General features: G+C 53.8%; 1 protein-coding gene across 1 annotated transcript; it reads right to left on the reverse strand.

Annotated features, from left to right (window-relative positions):
* Positions 1-1,703: 1,703 nt before the first annotated feature.
* On the reverse strand, positions 1,704-7,450 carry CCDC86 (coiled-coil domain containing 86). Its single transcript, XM_090267476.1, has 4 exons — positions 6,564-7,450; positions 3,827-3,956; positions 2,080-2,154; positions 1,704-1,914 (listed from the first exon to the last, which is right to left on the reverse strand). The coding sequence occupies exons 1-4, from the start codon at positions 7,316-7,318 to the stop codon at positions 1,795-1,797; spliced, it is 1,080 nt and encodes a 359-aa protein (XP_090123602.1). The 5' UTR covers positions 7,319-7,450; the 3' UTR covers positions 1,704-1,794.
* Positions 7,451-17,873: the final 10,423 nt, after the last annotated feature.

A 17,873-nucleotide genomic window follows, 5' to 3' on the forward strand; every position in this document is an offset into this window, starting at 1 on the left:
GTTTTTACATTAAACCAGTGATATAATTTTGGAGTAGAAAAGTGAGAAAGTTTGGGGAACACTGCTCCAGTGTAACCTCTTCACTTTAGCCCACTTAGCCAGCATTTGAGCTGGATGCTTCATCCCACATTCTTGAGGGATAGGTCCCATTAGCCCCAATTCGCACAGATGCGCACCGAGGTGCAGGGAGGTTAAGTGAGTTGCCAAAAGCATAGGGTCTCCATGCTGATCATTAAGCATTACTTGTCCAATTACTATTTAGTAAGTGATAAAACATCCTACCTAAGGTAGTAAGATAGTAACCGTGGGAGCCTCCGTTCCTACTCTCTGGCCCAGCATTTTTCAAAGTGTTTACAGGTGGAAACACAAAGGGGTGCCACGGTCAAGTGCTTGGGAAACCTGGGCTGATCATAGTGCAGTGGGTGTCTTTACTGACGGTCTGCTCAGTCTTCAGCATTTTAGTGTGCAGAGCAGTTGCTGAGATCACAGCACATGACATTCCCAGCTAAGGTGACACCTCTGGGTGCCTGCGTTCTATGGCATGCCATGTGGGCAATGCTGGTCACCCCAAGATCTTCGCAGCACCTATCTCCTGATCACACAGGGGCTGCTCCCACTTGTACATGCGAGGGGTTCCTTGTACGCCTGTCATAGCAAGTTCAATGCCTCACGTCTATCTCCTCTGCCTGCCATGGCCTCAAGGTCAAACACTGCTGTATTCAGCTTCGCATCCCAGGGCCTGGCACAGAGCTGGTGCCAGGAAGTGCTTGATGGATGCCACAGTCGTGTGAGGGCCAGGATGAGAAACCCTAGGGACCTTGGTCCAGAGCTCCTTGAGCCACCCCAAGGCTGGCGTCCTCGAGGGCTGCGCAGGCTAGCTTACTGTTCACTCCCAGGACCGGGCAGGGCTGGCCGGCCCGCAGCAAGTGCCCAGCAAACTGACCAGCAGGCGTACAGGGGGCAGAACAAACACCCCATCGCAGCACCTTGCCCCGGGTCCCGCCCACCCTCCCACCCCTCCCCCGCTTTACTCGTAGCATTCTCACCATCTGACACACAATGTACCTTGTTGATTACATTTTCTCTAACAATGAAGCTTCTCAAGGGCAGGGACTTTTGTCTGGATCCCCTGGTACCTAGAACTGTGCTTGCACACAGCAGGTGTTCAATAAATATTTTTGTTGTAGAGTGGGCATGAGTCAGATCTTTGGGGCTTCTGCAGAGGCTGGCACAGGAAAGGGGGGTCTTGAGAGGAATGCTGCTCCCTGCAACCTCCCCCTTTCACCTCTGTGTTGAAAAGTAAGGGGAGTTGGATTCAGTGTGTGTGTGGGGGGGGGTGGGGAGGTCAGTAGGGTGCAGGTACCCAAAGCAGCCTTTGGGAAGGTATGGAGGAGCTGAGTTCCTGGCTGTTGGCCTCCTGGCCTGGGATGGACCCAGGACTTTGAGACAGAACATACACATTTGGGGGCGTCACTCTTCAGTCACTAGCTCCCTGAGGAACTAGAAGCATTTACTCTCCTTGGTTTGAAGGCACTTGGAGAAGGAGGGAAGGAGAGAGGAGGGAGTAGAACCTAGCCCCTAATCGCTGCCAGGTCCCAGGCTCCCTCTGGGCCTCTGTCTCACAAAGACCTGTCCAGGAACGCTCAAAGGCTCAGAGCCCGTCTGGAGTGGGGTCCCCGTTTTGGAGCCAGAGTTGGGAGTGCCAGGCCCAGCAGAGGCGTGTGACCAACGGCTTGAGAGGTGCCATGTCTGACGTGGTGGTTGGCTACAGGAGGCCTCTGAGCTGTCCTGAGCTCAGACCTTGGCCACTGGCCGCTGCGGCGGCTGCTTCTGCAGCAGGGCCAGGGTGTCCCGCTTCTGGATGGAGCGCAGTTGCTTCTTCTTCGCCCGCTTGAGCTTGGCGGGGTTTCGGATCTAGGGGACGTGTGAGGGGAGGGCATTAATGTAGCTGGAGGCTCTGTCCTATTCCCCAGGGAGAGGGAGGCCTAGGAGGGTCTCAGTGGGGGTGGGGGCCAGAGGCAGGGGGGCCGGAGGCACCTGGAGCGCAACATGCAGACCCCCAGGTGGGGCAACACTCACCACTTGGACTATCTCTGCCTTGCGCTCATTCTCCAGCCGGCGCTTCAGGTTTTCAGCTCGTCGCCGTTTCTTCTCCTGGGATTGGGATGCACAGGGGAAGGGGATTTGGTTCTGGGAGCTGGGGCAGCTCTGGCCTCTCAGGCCCCAGAGAGGTGAGAGCTGTAGAACTCCCAGGGAGGAGAAGGGCCCTCTTATCCTGGGTCCTGGTGGTGTGAGGGTGGAGGGGCAGGAAGGGACCAGAGGCCTACCAGATGGGAAGGTACTAACCCCACCTGAGAAGGCGGGTGTCCGGACTGCCAGCTGAGGACAGGGGCTTTCACGAGGCTGGGAGGACACGGGTGGGTCCCCGCGTGGAAACTCAGGCACATGCAGACACTGGACCCTGGAACCATCCCCTCATCAACACTGGGGAGAAGGCGGGGCTGGTTCCCTCACTCCCACCCTCTCCACCCCTGAAGCCCATGTGCACAGGTGTGGGACTGGGAAGGTAGAGGCTGCAGAAGAGAGGCCCTAGTTCGAATCCTGACCCTGCTACTTCCTAAATGGGTGACCTTGACCAAGTTGTTTAATCTCTCTGTGCTTCAACTGCTCCCATCTTTGAAATGATCACATAAGCTTGTCTGGAGAAATGAATGAATGAATGAATGAATGAATGAATGAATGAATCCATGTAGTGGGCTTGGAACGTTACGCGGCCCCCTAGGGACACAGAAGATGAATCTAGAGGGGCACTGTCTTGGGAATGAGAAGCCCAGTGACTTTTTAGCTTTGCTGACTGCTGTCCTGGTGGGGCCGGGGTGGCATGTGGGCTTCGAGACTGCCGCACGAGCAGGGGCCTCTCTTGGCTTTGGTAACTGAGGGCGGCAGGGGTGGCCTGGACCCCTGGGGAGAATGAGGAGACCTGGGCTCCCAGTCAGAAGGCCCGAGCTGCAGGCTGGGAAGGTGAACCTCTGAAGGCAACATGAGAAGGCTGTCTTGCCCAAGAGCCAGGGCCGCACAGGAAGTAAGATAAGGCCTTAGCATAATGCAGCAGCCACACCTAGAGGACCTCAGCCACAGGTTGGGCTGGGGCAACTCAAAGCAAGGGACAGATGACCGAGTGACTGGCCCAGTCCCTCCCCTCAGTGGCCTGGCTAGGACCACAGGCTGGGGCAAGGTATCTGATTCCTTCTGTGCCCCAGGATCACTGGCTGAGTGACGGCCCACTGATAACCCCGGTCCAGGTGGAAGTCACTGGCCGACGCCAAGGCCTCCCTTTCTCTGTGCAGCCTGCTGGGGCTTCCTGGAGACTGAAGAGGTTGGGCGCGAGCCCCTAATGGGGCATGTTTGGCCCTGGGATGCGTGTGAGGAAGAAAAATGGAGGAGAGCATGGGCATCCACTTTGCTGATGTGTAGCAGCCACCTCGTGGAGAATGACAGCAAAAATCCTGGGGATAAGGCTTTCTGATCTGTAAGGGTTGGCCACTGAACAGGGACCTGCAACCCCACCTCACTGAATGTTCCTATCACCAGTGGGCCACTGGGGCTTCTTCCTGGGCCTCCTCCCTCCTTGAGCGTAGAGCCCAGGGTTAAACTGCATATTCCATTCCCCTGTGGTCCCAGATCGTGCTTCTGCTTCTGGCCAGGCTCTGGAAAGGCCAAGCAGCCTCCCCCGCAGCACCTGTGTGAGCTTTCCCCTCTCCCAGGCCTATTACAGGAGAGCTCAGCCCTTGAGCGCCAGCCTCAGCCTGGCCAGCTGGCTTCTCACCTGCCGGCGCTTCTCCTTCTCCTCCTCCAGGTGCCGGGCAAAGTCCTTGGCCAGCTTCCTTTCCTGCCGATCCTTCATCTTCCGCTGCCAGGATGTGCGCAGGGGCTTGTCCTGAACCATCTGAGAGAACCTGGGTGGGAGAGAGAAGATGCTTGTCCATGGGAGGCACCCATGCCTTCTCACAGCTCCGGGCTCCTCCCCTGAACCCAGTTAGAATCATCTCCCCACCTGCCTGTGTGCTGGGCAGGCGATCCTCCAGGTCTGCCGAGACTCACCGTAGGAAAGGGCTCCGATCATGCTGGCTGCCATTTCTTAAGCCCTGGTTATGTGCCTCTCAGGTGGGGACTCTTATTCTCTCCGTTTCACAGAGGAGCAAACCAAGGCTCAGAGGTTAGATAATTGCCCAAGGCCACCCTGTTCCTGAATCCCGTTTGTGACCAGAGTCCAGGCCACTCGCCTCTGCCGCTGAGCCCCGCGGCTTTCCCTGCGCCATCGGCCAGGGCATGGATGCTCTGCATACGGCTCCCTCCCTCCTGGGGCGGCACGAACGGGCACAGTGTGCTGTAACGACTCAGAATCTCTCTCCCCGGCAGGGAAACGGGAAGTGGGCACTGGAAGTTACCAGCGGAAGTCTTAAGTTTTCCGAAGTGTGACAGTGCCCTAGTCATGGGAGGAAGGTGATTATCTCCGCGAGAAGGCACACTGCAAAGATGTCAGGGTGCGATGACATACCTGGGCTGTACTGAAAACAGCCCGGAAAAGAGAAGAATAAAAGTGTCAAGGAGCAAGACGAAGCAGACCAGTATAAAGTTGAGAACTACTGAAGCTGGGCGCCGAGAACGCGGGGTTCACTACACCGTGCTCTCCCCTCTGCCGGAGGCCTTTCTCCTTGATCATGTGAAGCCTGCTTGGGTATCCCATGGGCCTCTGCTCCTTTGCAGATCCTCTCACGGTGGCCCTTTTGCCTCCCCAACCAACGTCTTAACTTCCAAAAGAGCTTCTGTTCATTCATGACCATATATGGCACCCCAAACTGTCACAGCAGGTCAGGGGTCTTGCCCCAGCCTCTGAATGCTGTCCATAGGGGTCACTCCCGCTCTTCTGGGCCTTCTGCTCCCCCTGCTCCTCAGGAGCCTGGCACACACAACCTGTACCTTGATGCCACAACTGCCCTTCAGGCTGACTCTGTCCCACTCCCCTCACTGTGCCTGCCTCAGGCCCCAGCATGCCCCTCGCTGTTCCTTCTTCCCCTCCAAGGGCCTGCTACTGCAGACCTGGCCTCCCATGCACAGAAGTGCCTGCCATGCGGACTTCCTCCCTACCCCAAATGGGGTCTAAGCAATCGGAAAGGACCGGGCAGGGGCGGAGGAGCTGGAGACACAGAGCCACAGGACACAAGGATGCATCTTTCTAGAGCAGCACTGCCAAGCAGAACTTTCTGTAACAGTAGAAATGCTCTATATTTCGGCTGTTCAATAAGGACTCCAGTAGTCACACTGGCTGTTGAGCACCTGACTTGTGCTTGGTGTGACCGAGGAACTAAATTGTTAACTTTATTTAATTTTAATCAATTTAAATTTCAACAGCCGCGTGTGGTGGTGGGTAAGGTACTGGGGCAGTGCAGTTCCAGGGCATCAGTTTTACCTGGAGACCGAAGGCAGGCAGACCTGGGTTCCAAGGCCTGAATCCACCACTTCCTACCTGTGTGATGCTGAGCACGGTAGCCTCTCTTGAGTCTCGGCACTGCCACATGTTAAATGGAGGAGAGAATCATTCCCATCCCAAAGTGTGGTGGGAGGATTAACTGAGACATGGCTGGAGAAGGACTTAGCTCAGCATTCTGCACATAGTAGATGCTCAATAAACACCACCCTTCAGAGGAGGAAGATGGCACATCCAAGGAGCACTGTGCAGAAGGTGGCGTTCGGCCTGAGCACTGCCTCCCTCTATATCCCCCCTTTGCTGGGACACCTCCTGGAGCTGGTGCTGCCTCCTCTGCCTCTGGGCTCACTCACCACCCCCCAGAGCTGCTTCCTCAAAGATCCCAAACATCAATCCAGTGACCTTTTGGTCCTCATCCACAAGACCTGCCTCCAGCTTCTAAAGTTGTTTTCATTCCACTGCAACAGCCTCCTTACTGGCTTCTCTGCTTTCACCCCAGACCTCCTATGGTCTATTCACCCCTCATTTCTCTGTAGCACTTCGGTGCCCTCACATGTAACAGGAAGACAATCCTCGTATGTAAAATGAGGATAAACCTGCTGCTTCACAGGGTTGATGTGCAGGTTAAGTGCCATGATGCATGCTGGTCCCTGGCCAATGCTACTGGAGTGGTTAGCACTGTCCTATACACTCAAGTGTTGGGAACACTGTTTTATCACAAAGGCAAAGAACTGGACCAGACTAACAGTGGGCAAGGACAGACCTCACCGAATTTTATCAATGGCTCATTTACAGGCTTCTGCCTCCCTCGCTAGCGCTAGCCAGCGCAAAGGCAAACGCCTGCTGAATGAAAACACGAATGAGGTGCTACAGGAGGGTTCCAGCTGGGCCCTGAGGAGGAAGGCAGCCCCAAAATAACCACGCTGCCACCCTCCCTGGGGTCCCAGGGCATTCTACCACATTTGTGTGAGTTCTCTCCAACCCAGGGGCTGTCTCCAGGCTGCGCCTACACCCCAATACCACAGAGAGCCCCGTCCTACCCAGCTGCGTACCCCACCCCCACCCCCAACTTCACCTCTTCTTGGAGCGGTCCTTCCACACCCGCCCCGACTTGGGCTTTCCCTTTGGGATCAGAGGAACCTCCACCTCCTCCTTCAACTTCTTGGGCGCTGGGGCCTGCGCTGAAGATCCTTTTCGCTTCTTTGGGCATTGGCCGTCTCTCCCCGGCTCCCCGGCCGGAGGTGGCTTGCTCGGCCCGCGCTGGCCCCGAGTGGAGCCAGGTGACTGCGGTGTCAGCTCCTGCAGTGGCGGCGAGGGCTCTGGACCCGGCGCTTGCTGGCCGGGGGAAGGCTCCGCTGATACTGGGCCTGGCTGCAGCTGATGGCGGAGGGACCCCCGGGCCGGCTCCTCCTTACTGTGGGCCGGTTCCGCGTCCGGCTCTTCTCGTGTCTGGAAGAACTTGGGTGACTCCCCGCCTGGCTTTGGCTGACATCGGAGGGATTCAGGAATCGACTCTGGCTGTCTTCGGGGAGACCCCAGGCCTGTATCTTGCTGACCGTGGGGGGATCTTGGGCCCGGATCCCTTCGGGGAGACCCCAGGCCTATCCCCGGCTGTACACTGGGTGATCCCGGGCACGTCTCCGGCTGACTGTGGGGGGACTCCAGGCCGGGTTGCCTCACTCGCCGAGGGGACCCGGGCTCCCCCGTTTCTCCTGGATTCGATTCGCACTCCACAAGGGCTCGTTTCGCCTGCACAACCGAAGGGGGGCTCTCAGGAGACTCACGCTTTAGGTCTCCCAGCCGCCGGCTGCGCCTCGGCGGGGAATCCATGGCCCAGCCTGAACGTCTCCCAACTCCCGGCGCACGTGCAGCGTCTGGGACCCCCGGCGCCGTCCTATGACGTCAGCGGCCGCCACGTTGGTGCCGGGCAGGAGAGGCTGTTGGCGGCCATGTTGGCGGAGGGCGGGGTTGACGCCCCGAGGGGCCTTACTAGACGCATGCGCAAAGGCTTATGGCGCATTTACCTGCGATTCCGTTCCAGCTTGAGGTGTGCGTTTGCCTTCCCTGCAAACACCGTCTCCCGGGGAGAAGAGAGCTTGCAGGCGGAGAACGGGAGGGAGACCCAGTCCCTGGAGGGAAGAGACTTGGGAAAAAAGATCCAGGGAGCCCGTAGGCAAGGCTGGGTGAAAACTTGGTCGCTAACTCCCTCCTGTGCAGTTGGTCAGGGGCCTCACTCTCTGTGGGCCTCCGTTTTTTCGTGTGTAATGTGGGTGATTTTGCACTAGTTCAGTGCATCTAAGGGCGCCTCATTCCTGACTGCCAGAGCGAACCTCACCTGGCAGATCCCGGAGGTGAGACATCTCCCGTCTTGAGTTAGATGTTAAAGGTGCACATCCTTGCCTTCTCTCCTCCCAATCTGTGCTTAAGTATCACATTTGTGGCTCCCCCTTTTCAACATTTTCAGCATCTGTGCGTGAAGCGGAGGCACTGATGCGATGCCCCACCTTTGGCCTGGCGCACCTGGGCCCCCGGCTGTGCCGCCCCTTTGGCCCCGTTCTAGAAGCAGGTTGGGTGGCCTCTGAGCTTCCTTTCAGCCAAAGCAGTGGTCTTTGCCCCAGCGTGCGAACCTCCTCCACCCCTCCTCCTCGTGGGACCCAGCAGTCATTCACAGCATGAGTCTCAGGAAGAACATCTTGGAAGGTGCCCAACTGTATCCAGTTCTTCTCCGGTGTTATTCTTACAACTGCCTGGGAATGGGCCTCTGGTATTCCAGGACTCCTGTCCCACTGTCCCAGTGGCTTCTTTTAGAAACCATTGTTTCTCCAGCGGAGGGGTTGTAAGAGGGCCTGGGAAGTTGTCCAAGGATGCTCAGGGGCCAGAGGAGGAAGGTCAGGACAGACACCAGGGCCTCAGTGCTGAGCACAGCTCCCACCTGCTGAGCCACTCTGCAGGGTCCGATGGAGCCCAGCCTGGCTTGACGCTGACCGCTGACCGCTGATCGAGGAGGAGGTTAGCAGGTTGCAGACAAAGGTTCCTGGAGGATGAAAGAGTGGATTAAGAATCCATTAACACCTCTTACTCCTTGGCTGGTGTCACCCAGCATCCACAATGCAACTTGATGAATTCAGCCTGTTGACATCACCTCCCTGAGGGTAAGGTGATGGCATGGCTTCTCCAAAGTCCTCCATGTGCCCTTGTGCAGTTATCGTGTGTTAGTCCCCGGCTCAGCCCCCTCATGATCTTGGACCAAGGGAGGCCCTGCAGGGCAGCTTTGCCTCTGTCCCCTGCCCAGCGGTGCAGTTCCCCACTGCAGAAGCAGCTCCACCCATTCTCCTCCAGCCATTCCAGCTCCCAGCTCTCGGTTCCTTAAATTCCTGCACCTGCCTGGAGACCTGAAAGGCCAGCCGCTGAGAACCACACCCAGCGTGTGCTCTGTATGTCACTCCACTGCCTCTGCCCTGCATCAGGTCCCCTCAGCTCCCTGCTTCCTGAGCTCCTGTCCTCAGCTGGAGGGGGCTTTCACATGCCCTCTGGATCATACACATCCCAGGCCTGCTTAAAACACGTCAGAGGGTGATCTCAGGTCCCTGCCAGGGTGATGTGAGAAGAGATGTTTTACAATCAGGGGCCCTTTGGGTATCCCTTGAGTCATATGTGGAGATGCATTATCAACCTAGGCATCGAGTGAGCTCTGGCCCAGAACCCTCCACTCCCACCTGAGCTGTATGTCATTGTCATTCTGAAGGGTGTACAGGGTTCCAGGGAGACCCCTACATTTTCCAGAAAAGCCTGGTGTGGTAGTTGGTGTTGGAACTCCGTTCTCTTACACTCCTTTGCCTTCTACTGCAAACATCCCGGCCCCGTTGCCTTCTGGTGGAAGGATACTGGGGGTGGCGGGGTTCTCTGTAGTGCCCTACAGGACCCAGCAAGACTGTACCCCATAGGCCTGCTGAGGTAAGCTGGTCATTTATGCACCCTTTTCTGGCTTCTTCCCTGTCCTGGCCTCACGTTCTCACTTGCAGGTGCTCACTGGGGTCATTTTGTGAACAGACTGCTTGCCCTTAAATCCTTGTCTTGGAGTCAGCCCTGGAGGAACCCCGCTAAGACAAGGGGTGAGTGATTACCGGGCCAGGTGCTCCTTGAAGCGCTGTACATATACAAACCGGTGTCATCCTCACAACGATCCTGGGAAGCAGGTGCTATTGTTACTACTCCCATTTTGCACATAAAGAAACAGGCACAGAGAGGCTGGGACACTTGTAAAGGTCACACAGTACCTAGGTGGTAGAGGTGGGATCCATACCTAGGCTGCCCCAGTGCAGAGCCACAAGCCTTTCAAGAGCAAATCTCCCTGTTGTCCTGGTAAGGAAACTGATGCACGAAGAGGCTAAGGTGCTCACCCAACATCACACAGCTCCACATCAAAGAGCCAGGGTCCCAGTCCCAGTGCCGGCATGGCGTGCTTAGCTGCCTCGTGCCCCTCACGTGGGCCTTGCTCGCCTCTTCCTCACACTGAGTCTGGTCTGTGCACTGGGAGGTGCTGGGCGGCACATCACCCCGTGGGCCAGCTGTGGTTCCGTGTGTGTACGCACCAGGCAGAGTGCTGAATTGGCAATATGAGCTTATTTACGTAACGTGAGATCTGCTGACTGAAGGAAACCGTGTTACCAAAGATACGGATCAGGTGTTCTCTGAGCCACGAGCACTCCATCCAGCCCTGGGTGCTGCTGGTGAGAGGAAGTGACAGTCCCCGAGACCCTCTGCTCAGGACCAGCATCCGAGATAAGCAGAGAAAGGGTCGTGGAAGTCACCTGAGCACCAGCTGAGCAAGTGCTGGGCCTCTCCTGGGTGCTGGGTTATTTATTCATTTATTTTTGAATTTGAAGTTGAGTTTTTATTCAACATGGAACTTTTAAAAAAGAAGAGCAATGATTTCAGCAAAATTTTTTCCTGGGAGAGGATGTTAGGAGGGTTTGGAGTGGCAAAAGCATGTATATCTTTCTTTTCCATTGTGAGGAAATTGTTTATATGCCTTAAAAAACAAAAATCAGGAAGTACCTTATGTCAGCATTTTTTGAGAGATGGAAGGAGATATCAGATGATTGAGTTGAAAATATATTTAGAGGGGCTTCAAATTTTGTGCATTATATGGCCCTGCTTTAACTCTCTGACTTTATTGTCTTTCAATTGTCCTCCCCTCAGTAAATCTACTTGGATTAAAATGGATTCTTACTATTGCAAGGATTCTTCAAGGTCTTCACACATGCACGTCTCTTTCCTGGAATGTTTTCCCCTGGATTTTTCCTGGGTGCTTGTTTAGTTCCCTGGAGCAGTGCTGGAGGGTGCTGGTCTGCGCTAGGACAGTGCTGGGTGCTTGGTGCTTGACAAGCTAAGCATTTGCTAAATGTGTGAATGGATGCTCATTACAGCTCTGCCCTGTTCCCCAGGGGAGGGATGAATGCCCCGGGTTTACCCACAAGGAAATCCAAGGCTGGGAGAGGCTGTGATTTGGTGTCTGGTGATTCAAGGAGAGGCTGCCCGGTGCAAGGACAGGGCTGAAACTCGTGGCATCCCGACCCCACACCCCAGCCCTTACTCTCCCATCCACCAGGCCCAAAACCGGCGTTGGGGCTGAGGATGTGTAAGGACTTGGCAGCTGCCGTGTTGCCGAGCGTGGCTGCAGTGCGGGCAGGACCCTGATGAGGTGGGGGCGTCACTGGGCTGGGGCTGGGTGTGGCCACACAGGTCCAGGCTACCCTCTTCTGCTCAGAGTTCTCTTAAGTATTTGCAGGCACTTTTCCTGTCGCTTCCAGGCCGGAGATCTCTTGCTCATCCAGCTGTCCCTCCCATGACAATGTGGTGACTTTGGGGGGAAGACGCCAGTTCTCTGTAACCCTTCCAAGTGTGGTGCCCTGGCTCCCTCAGGCACCCAGGGTGACTGCCCCACAGGGGCCCAGTGGATTTGTCACTTCCCTACTCCACTGTTCCTCTCCATTTGTCCAGGTCCCGATCCCCTTGTCAACCGTGAGCCAAGTGAAACCCTCAGCCTGCTTCTAGCTGATGTTCCCCGGATCCTGGTCTGGAGCTCTTGGTTTTACTGGACAAGTGCAGACTTTGTTACTTGGCCTTGCTGCATCTTGTTTTGACCTCTTTGGAGTCCCCAGCTCTCTCCTTCAATATGTGCCGACCCCACCCCCCGGCCCCCGACCTTTGCGTGTGTGAACAGCTGCTTCTAGGTACCTTGAACCAGCCTCTGCTGAGAACAGCAGAAGGACCGGGCTTATCATGTCAGTTCTTATCAGGAGCTCTTTATCTCTAAGGTTCATCTCTGTGTCCCCAACCACTGGAGATGAGTCTCAGGTTCTCAGAGGAGGGGCAGAGATCTCAGCAGAGGGGATGGATGGGAGTGGGGCCTGGAACCCTGGCTGTGAAGCCTCCCCCCAGTCCCCAGAGGGCACTGCCAGGGTGCAGAGAAGCTGACCAGGTTGGGAAGAGACCTCTTTGCCCAGCTCTGTGTACCTGCAAAGCTTATCTCCCGACCCCCTCGCAGCATCTGCAGGTTTTCCTGAAACGGGAAGGGGGCAGAGCTGCTACCCACTCCTCCCGTGACCAGACCTCCTCCCCCTCCTCGCGCCCTCCCCAGTCTCCACGGGCAGGCCAGGGACGGGCTGCAGTGGGCTGGGGAACGAACACCTGGGTCAGGTGGGCCAAGAAGGGGGACATGGCAGCACCTACCCCATCTCACCTTGAACCCAGGAACGATGTTTCTCAAACTTGGACAAGCGTTCGGAATCATACAGTGGGCCTCTTCAAACACAGATTCCTGGGGCCCAACCCCAGAAATTACGATTCAGTAAGTGTGGCGTGGGGCTGAGAGTCTGCAGTTCTATCGAGCTCCTGGGTGATGCTGCAGCTGGCCCGTGGACCGCCCTTCCAGACTGAGTGACACACGGAGAGCTTCCCCGCCTCACCTGCCTGTGCAGAGCAGGGGCTGAGTTCACTTGATCGTGTATGTACCCACCAATGACTTATTGAATGTTTCTTCTCTGAGAGGGAATGGGAGTAAAGCAGGGAACTGGGCAGCTGTGGCCCCTGCCTCGATGGCACTGACGTGGTCTTGCAACACTTGAATCTCAAAACTATCCTTTGAGGGAGGCTGAGCTGAGCAGGACATCTTTGCCCTATTTTACAGGTGACGAAACAGTGGAGAGGTTCCATGATTTGCTGAAAGTCATACAAGTGTAAAGTGGCAGAATTTGAACTCGGGACTTCTCGACTTGAAATCTGGCTGCCATGCCCTGGCCGTGAGCCATCTCGGCTTCGTGGGACTGGGTTTAGATGATGAAGTGACAGACCCCGGACACATGTCAGTGGTGACAGCTGGGGGCTTCATCCTTAGGTGTGGAAGGAGAACTTGGTAGGTTAACCCGCACACTTCCCACCCCCGAAACTCTCAGTTCCTAACCTCATGGGGTTTTGAAGTGAGTCACGCCCTCTCCCTTCCTCTCCGTTTGCTTATTCTTTTCCTGTCATTTCCCCTGACATCTGGTTTCTCTGCAGCTCCGGCCCTTCTCGTGAGAGGGTTGTCTTCCCCAACCCACATGGCAGCCTCGTCTCCATGGCAACCCCTGGAGACCTGCCTTTGGCAACCAAGGAGCAAATCATGAGGCTCTTTTATGAAGCATGGACCAGCTAGGTCCCTGGTTTGAGGGTAGACTGTCCTGGCCCCATGGCAGGGGACCTCTGTTCCCTGCAACTCTGCACATGCCAGCTGTGGACTGGCCTCACACCCCACTGAGCTGCTGGGATGCGTTTCCCTGATTCAGCAAATTTGCTTCTCCGTTCTTCTCATGTAGCCCCAGGACCCTCAGGCTCCCCGAGTGCAGGACGGAGCAGCTGTCCCCAGGTCCACACGGTCAGCCCGGCCCCTTCTGCGACCTCACACCCCAAGGCTTGCTCTGGAAGGACTGTTGTGAGAACAGACAGATCATTTTCCCCAAAGGACCCTTCATATTCTTATGAATCCCAAAACATCATTTCTGGTAAATGTTAAGGACATACAAATTTTAGCAGTACTGATGAGGAGACATTTCATTGCGGTGGCTTAAGAAAACACAAAAACGAACCTATTTCTCTGCAAGTGTAGATGACAGAGATTCTGTCCAAGCATGGAGGGCATTTGCAGGTATTATCTCATTTAATCCTCATGGCAGCCTGTGAAGAAGTTGATCCTGCCCCCTGATTTTTAGAGGCAAAGAAGTTTGTCAGGGCCAAGAGAGCATTTTAACCCAGGACTCTGCCTCCAAAGAGAGTGCCCCTTCCCCCACACCTCTCTGCCTCGGTGTTTTAGGCATTTAACCTAAATCAGGGATGAGGCTTAGGCCTGACTTTCTAGCCTTTGAAAATCAGGCACAGGGAAGATCTTTCAGGTCATTAAGAGTGCCTTCCATGCAAAGCGGGTGCTGATCAATCAAAGGGTTATTCTGCTCTTTTATTTTCTCTCCAAAATAAAATATTACACAACACTCAGATATTATCACCTGATGCTTGTGTGGTTTTAGCTTTGCCTGAGAGATGATTCAAGGTAGCTGTAGATATCCCCATGTTTGGAAATTAGATGCAGAGAGTGTAGAAGGTTGCACTTTCTAAAGTTGGCTGCAACATTATCTCCTGCCCCTGAGCTCTTTCTCCCATGTGACCTTGATACCATTTCCCTCAAGTTGTGGGGCTGATGTCCCCCCAACCCCTGAACCTGGGTGGGACTTTGTGGTTGCCTTGGCTGAAACAGTGTGGCTGCACTGTTGCCATGTGACTTCTGAAGCTGGATCGTAAGGATGCCGCGTGCCTCTGCCTGGCTTCCACAGGGTGCTCACTCTCGGAACTCAGCCGCCTGCCATGCGGGGAGGAAGCCCAACTCATCCGATGTGGAGAGGCCACATGGGGACCAGGGAAGGGGTTCCAGCCGACAGTCACATCATCTGCCAGGCAGGAGTGAAGATGCTTCCAGATGCTTCTAGCCCCCACCCGCCAGGTCACTCCCAGCTTTGAGTCTGCCCAGCAGGGGTCCCAGAAATCGTGGGGCAGAGACAACATCTTCCGGCCATGTCCTGCACGAGTTCTGTGCCACAGAATCTGCGAGCATAGTCAGGTGGTGGTTTTACACCACGAAGTTTTGGGGTTGTTACACAGGAGCAGTGACTCGGACAGAGGTATTTTGCTCCCAGTCAGGTGTCTATCCCAAGGGAAAAAGCCTTGTGGCCTTTTTTGCTCAGCCATTACTTCATTAAAGGTCGATTGGAGTGGCAAGCCCTTCTTTGTTCTTTACTTATCATATATTAATATATTAATAAATACGCACTTACTTGTCTATTGTTTATTTCCCATTGACTAGAATGTCGGTTTCCTGTGAACAGAATTCTTTTTCTATTTTGTTTGTTACTGTTTTCCTGAAGCCCAAACTAGTACGTGATACTTAGTAGTTGCTCAATAGAAAAATTATTGAATGAGTGAGTGAATGAAGATGAGAAATGAAGTGGGTAAAGTTTTTTTAAAAAGTATATTTTATTGATTATGTTGTTACAATAGTTCCAATATTTTCCCCTTTGTTCCCCTCTGCCCGGTACCAGTACCCCCCTTTCCTCCATCAATTCCACCCCCCTAAGTTCATGTCCATGGGTCGTGCATATCAGTTCTTTGGCTTCACCCTTTCCTATATTATCTTTAACTTCCCCCTGTCTATTTAGTACCAACCAATTATGTTTCTTAGTCCCTGCACCATTTCCCCATTTCTCCCCCTCCCTCCTCCCAGCTGATAACCTTCCAAATGATCCCCATACCTATGATTCTGTTCCTATTCTGGTTTGCTTAGTTGGACTTTGTTTTTATTTTTTAGATTCAGTTGTTGATAGTTGTGAGTTTGTTGTCATTTTAGTGTTCATAGTTTTGATCTTCTTTTTCTTAAGTAAGTCCCTTTGACATTTCATATAATAATGGCTTGGTGATGGTGAGCTCCTTTAGCTTTACCTTATCTGGGAAGCACTTCATCTGCCCTTCCATTCCAAATGATAGCTTTGCTGGATAGAGTAATCCTGGTTGCAGGTTGCCTTTTATCACACTGAACACTGCTTGCCAGTCCCTTCCTGCCTGCAAAGTGTCCTCTGAGAAATCAGCTGATAGTCCTATAGGCACCCCCCTGTAGGCAACTCTCCGCCTCTCTCTTGCTGCCCCCAGGACTCTCTCTTTATCTTTCATCTTTGGCATCTCAGTCATGATGCGTCTTGGTGTGGTCCCCTCTGGGTCCAGCTCACCCGGGACCCTCTGTGCTTCCCAGCCCTGTATGTCCATCTCCTTTGCAAAATTTGGGAAGTTTTCCTTACTTTTTTCAATTCTTGCTTCCTCATCCTGGACTGGTTGACTGTTTTTTTCTTCCTTATGTTCCAAATCATTGATTGGAACCCCGGTTTCCTTCCCTTCACCATTGGTTTTGTATGGATTTTCCTTCTTTTCACTTAGCATAGCCTTCACTTCTTCTTTTATGTGTTCGTCATACTCAAGCATATCAGTTAAGCCTGTGAGCATCTTTATCACCAGTGTTTTGAATTCTGCATCTGTTAGGTTGGCTATCTCCTCATCTGTGAGGTTGGCTGTCTCCTTGTCAGTTAGTTCTCCCACTGGAACCTTGATCCGTTCCCCCTTTTGGGCCATACTTCTCTGTCTCCTCATTCTGACAGGCTCCTGTGTTTGTTTGCCTCCGCATCCCAGGCAGAGCTGTCGCTCCTGTTACATTGTAAGGAGCAGAGCCTTAGGGATTCGTCAGTACAGGGCGACCTGTTTCACCATGTTGTGGCATTGTATGTGGGGGAGCGGTCCCAGAAGGAACAATGCTGCCTGCCTAGTACTCGCCCCTTTTACAGGCACCTCTCCCACTTGCGCACCAGACTGGTGCTTCTCTAGCTGCTGCCCTGGCCGTTGTTCCCAGAGTGGGTGGGTCTGCGGATGTTCTAGGACCGTGGGGGCCCTTTAAACAAGCGGACTCTGTTGAGACCGGCAGTTTCTTCCTTTGCCCCAACCCCCACTGGTCTGCACAGTCAGAAGCAATGTGTCTTGATTTTCCCCGGTGCTGGGACCGTGAACTGCGAGGTCCAGTGAGAAGCTGAGAGTGCTCCCCAGGTGTCCCTCCTGGCTTTTTAAAACGTGTGACTGCGCTTTCTGCCAGCCTGCTGCTGCCGCCACTGCTGCCACTGCTGCTGCCACCACCACACCATGTCCTCTCCACCCCGGCTCCGCCCCTCCTACCTGTCTGGATGAGTATTTCTTCTTTATGTCTTTGTTTGCTGAACTTCCATGCAGCTTGATTTTCTGGAACTTCTGGTTGTCTCTAGTTTTGAGGTAGTTGTATTCCTTCTTAGTTGTGGAGGGAGACGCAGCGTGTCTACCTATACCTCCATTTGGGCTGGAAGTCCAGTAAAGTTTTTGATAATGCTCTCTGAAGGTACTTTTGTTAACATTACCAAGTCCTGGTTATTGGGATAACTGAAATTATTTTCTGGACAATAACAAGCTCTCATTGTGGTGGGATTTTGTTGACAACCATAGTAGAGAAGAGAGTAATAGAGAATATTTAAAAGAGTTAGGAGTTAATAGTTAAGAAGAGTTAAGGATCCCAACCTTTTCTTGAAATAAACAAAAAAATTATGAAATGTATGATGGGTGGAAGGTGTCTTCAAGTCTATATCAAGGAGTTTGCTCAAGGAATTTGTTTCTGGACATGGTGTAAAAGGATTTAGGATCAGGCAACAATCAGAATTGATTCAGGTGAGGTTTCTTTGTTGCCTGATATGTACTGGGTGTCACGAGGTTCACAAAAAGTGTAAGATGGGGACTCTGTCCTCAAGCTGTGTTGAGTCTAGCCGGAGAGATAAGGCTGAAGTCTGTGAGACACCAGCCCACTAAGGCAAGCTAAGTCCAGTGGTAAAGCTGATAGGGTTTCACCAACTGAGGCTCCTGAGTGTAAAGGAATGTCAAGGAGGACTTCCTGGAAGAGGCAGGTCCAGGGGGTTGAGAGACTGGCCAGGTGGGCAGCTTCTGCAGGCACTGACCTAGAAGCACACTGAAACACCACAGGAATTCACCAGAAATCTGCTGCTTGTTTCTCATAGAGCTGGTGGGAAGGAAATTATAGCTCGTTTGCCAAAATGCTGTTAACTAGATAAGTAAATACTTAAGCAGGTTATACCCTTATGCAGAAAGAGAACATCCATAGGGTATTTTTGTGACACACATTGCAAGTTGCTGCATCCCCTGGCCAGTGGTCCCAAGACCAGCCAGCTGCCAGCCCATGGAGTGGGCACTGCCTGGCAGCCCAGGCTGAAAACAAATAATGCAC

This window comes from Furipterus horrens, unplaced genomic scaffold (assembly GCF_987537825.1).
Source record: "Furipterus horrens unplaced genomic scaffold, mFurHor1.1.pri manual_scaffold_2, whole genome shotgun sequence".
Classification (NCBI taxonomy): Eukaryota; Metazoa; Chordata; class Mammalia; order Chiroptera; family Furipteridae; genus Furipterus; species Furipterus horrens.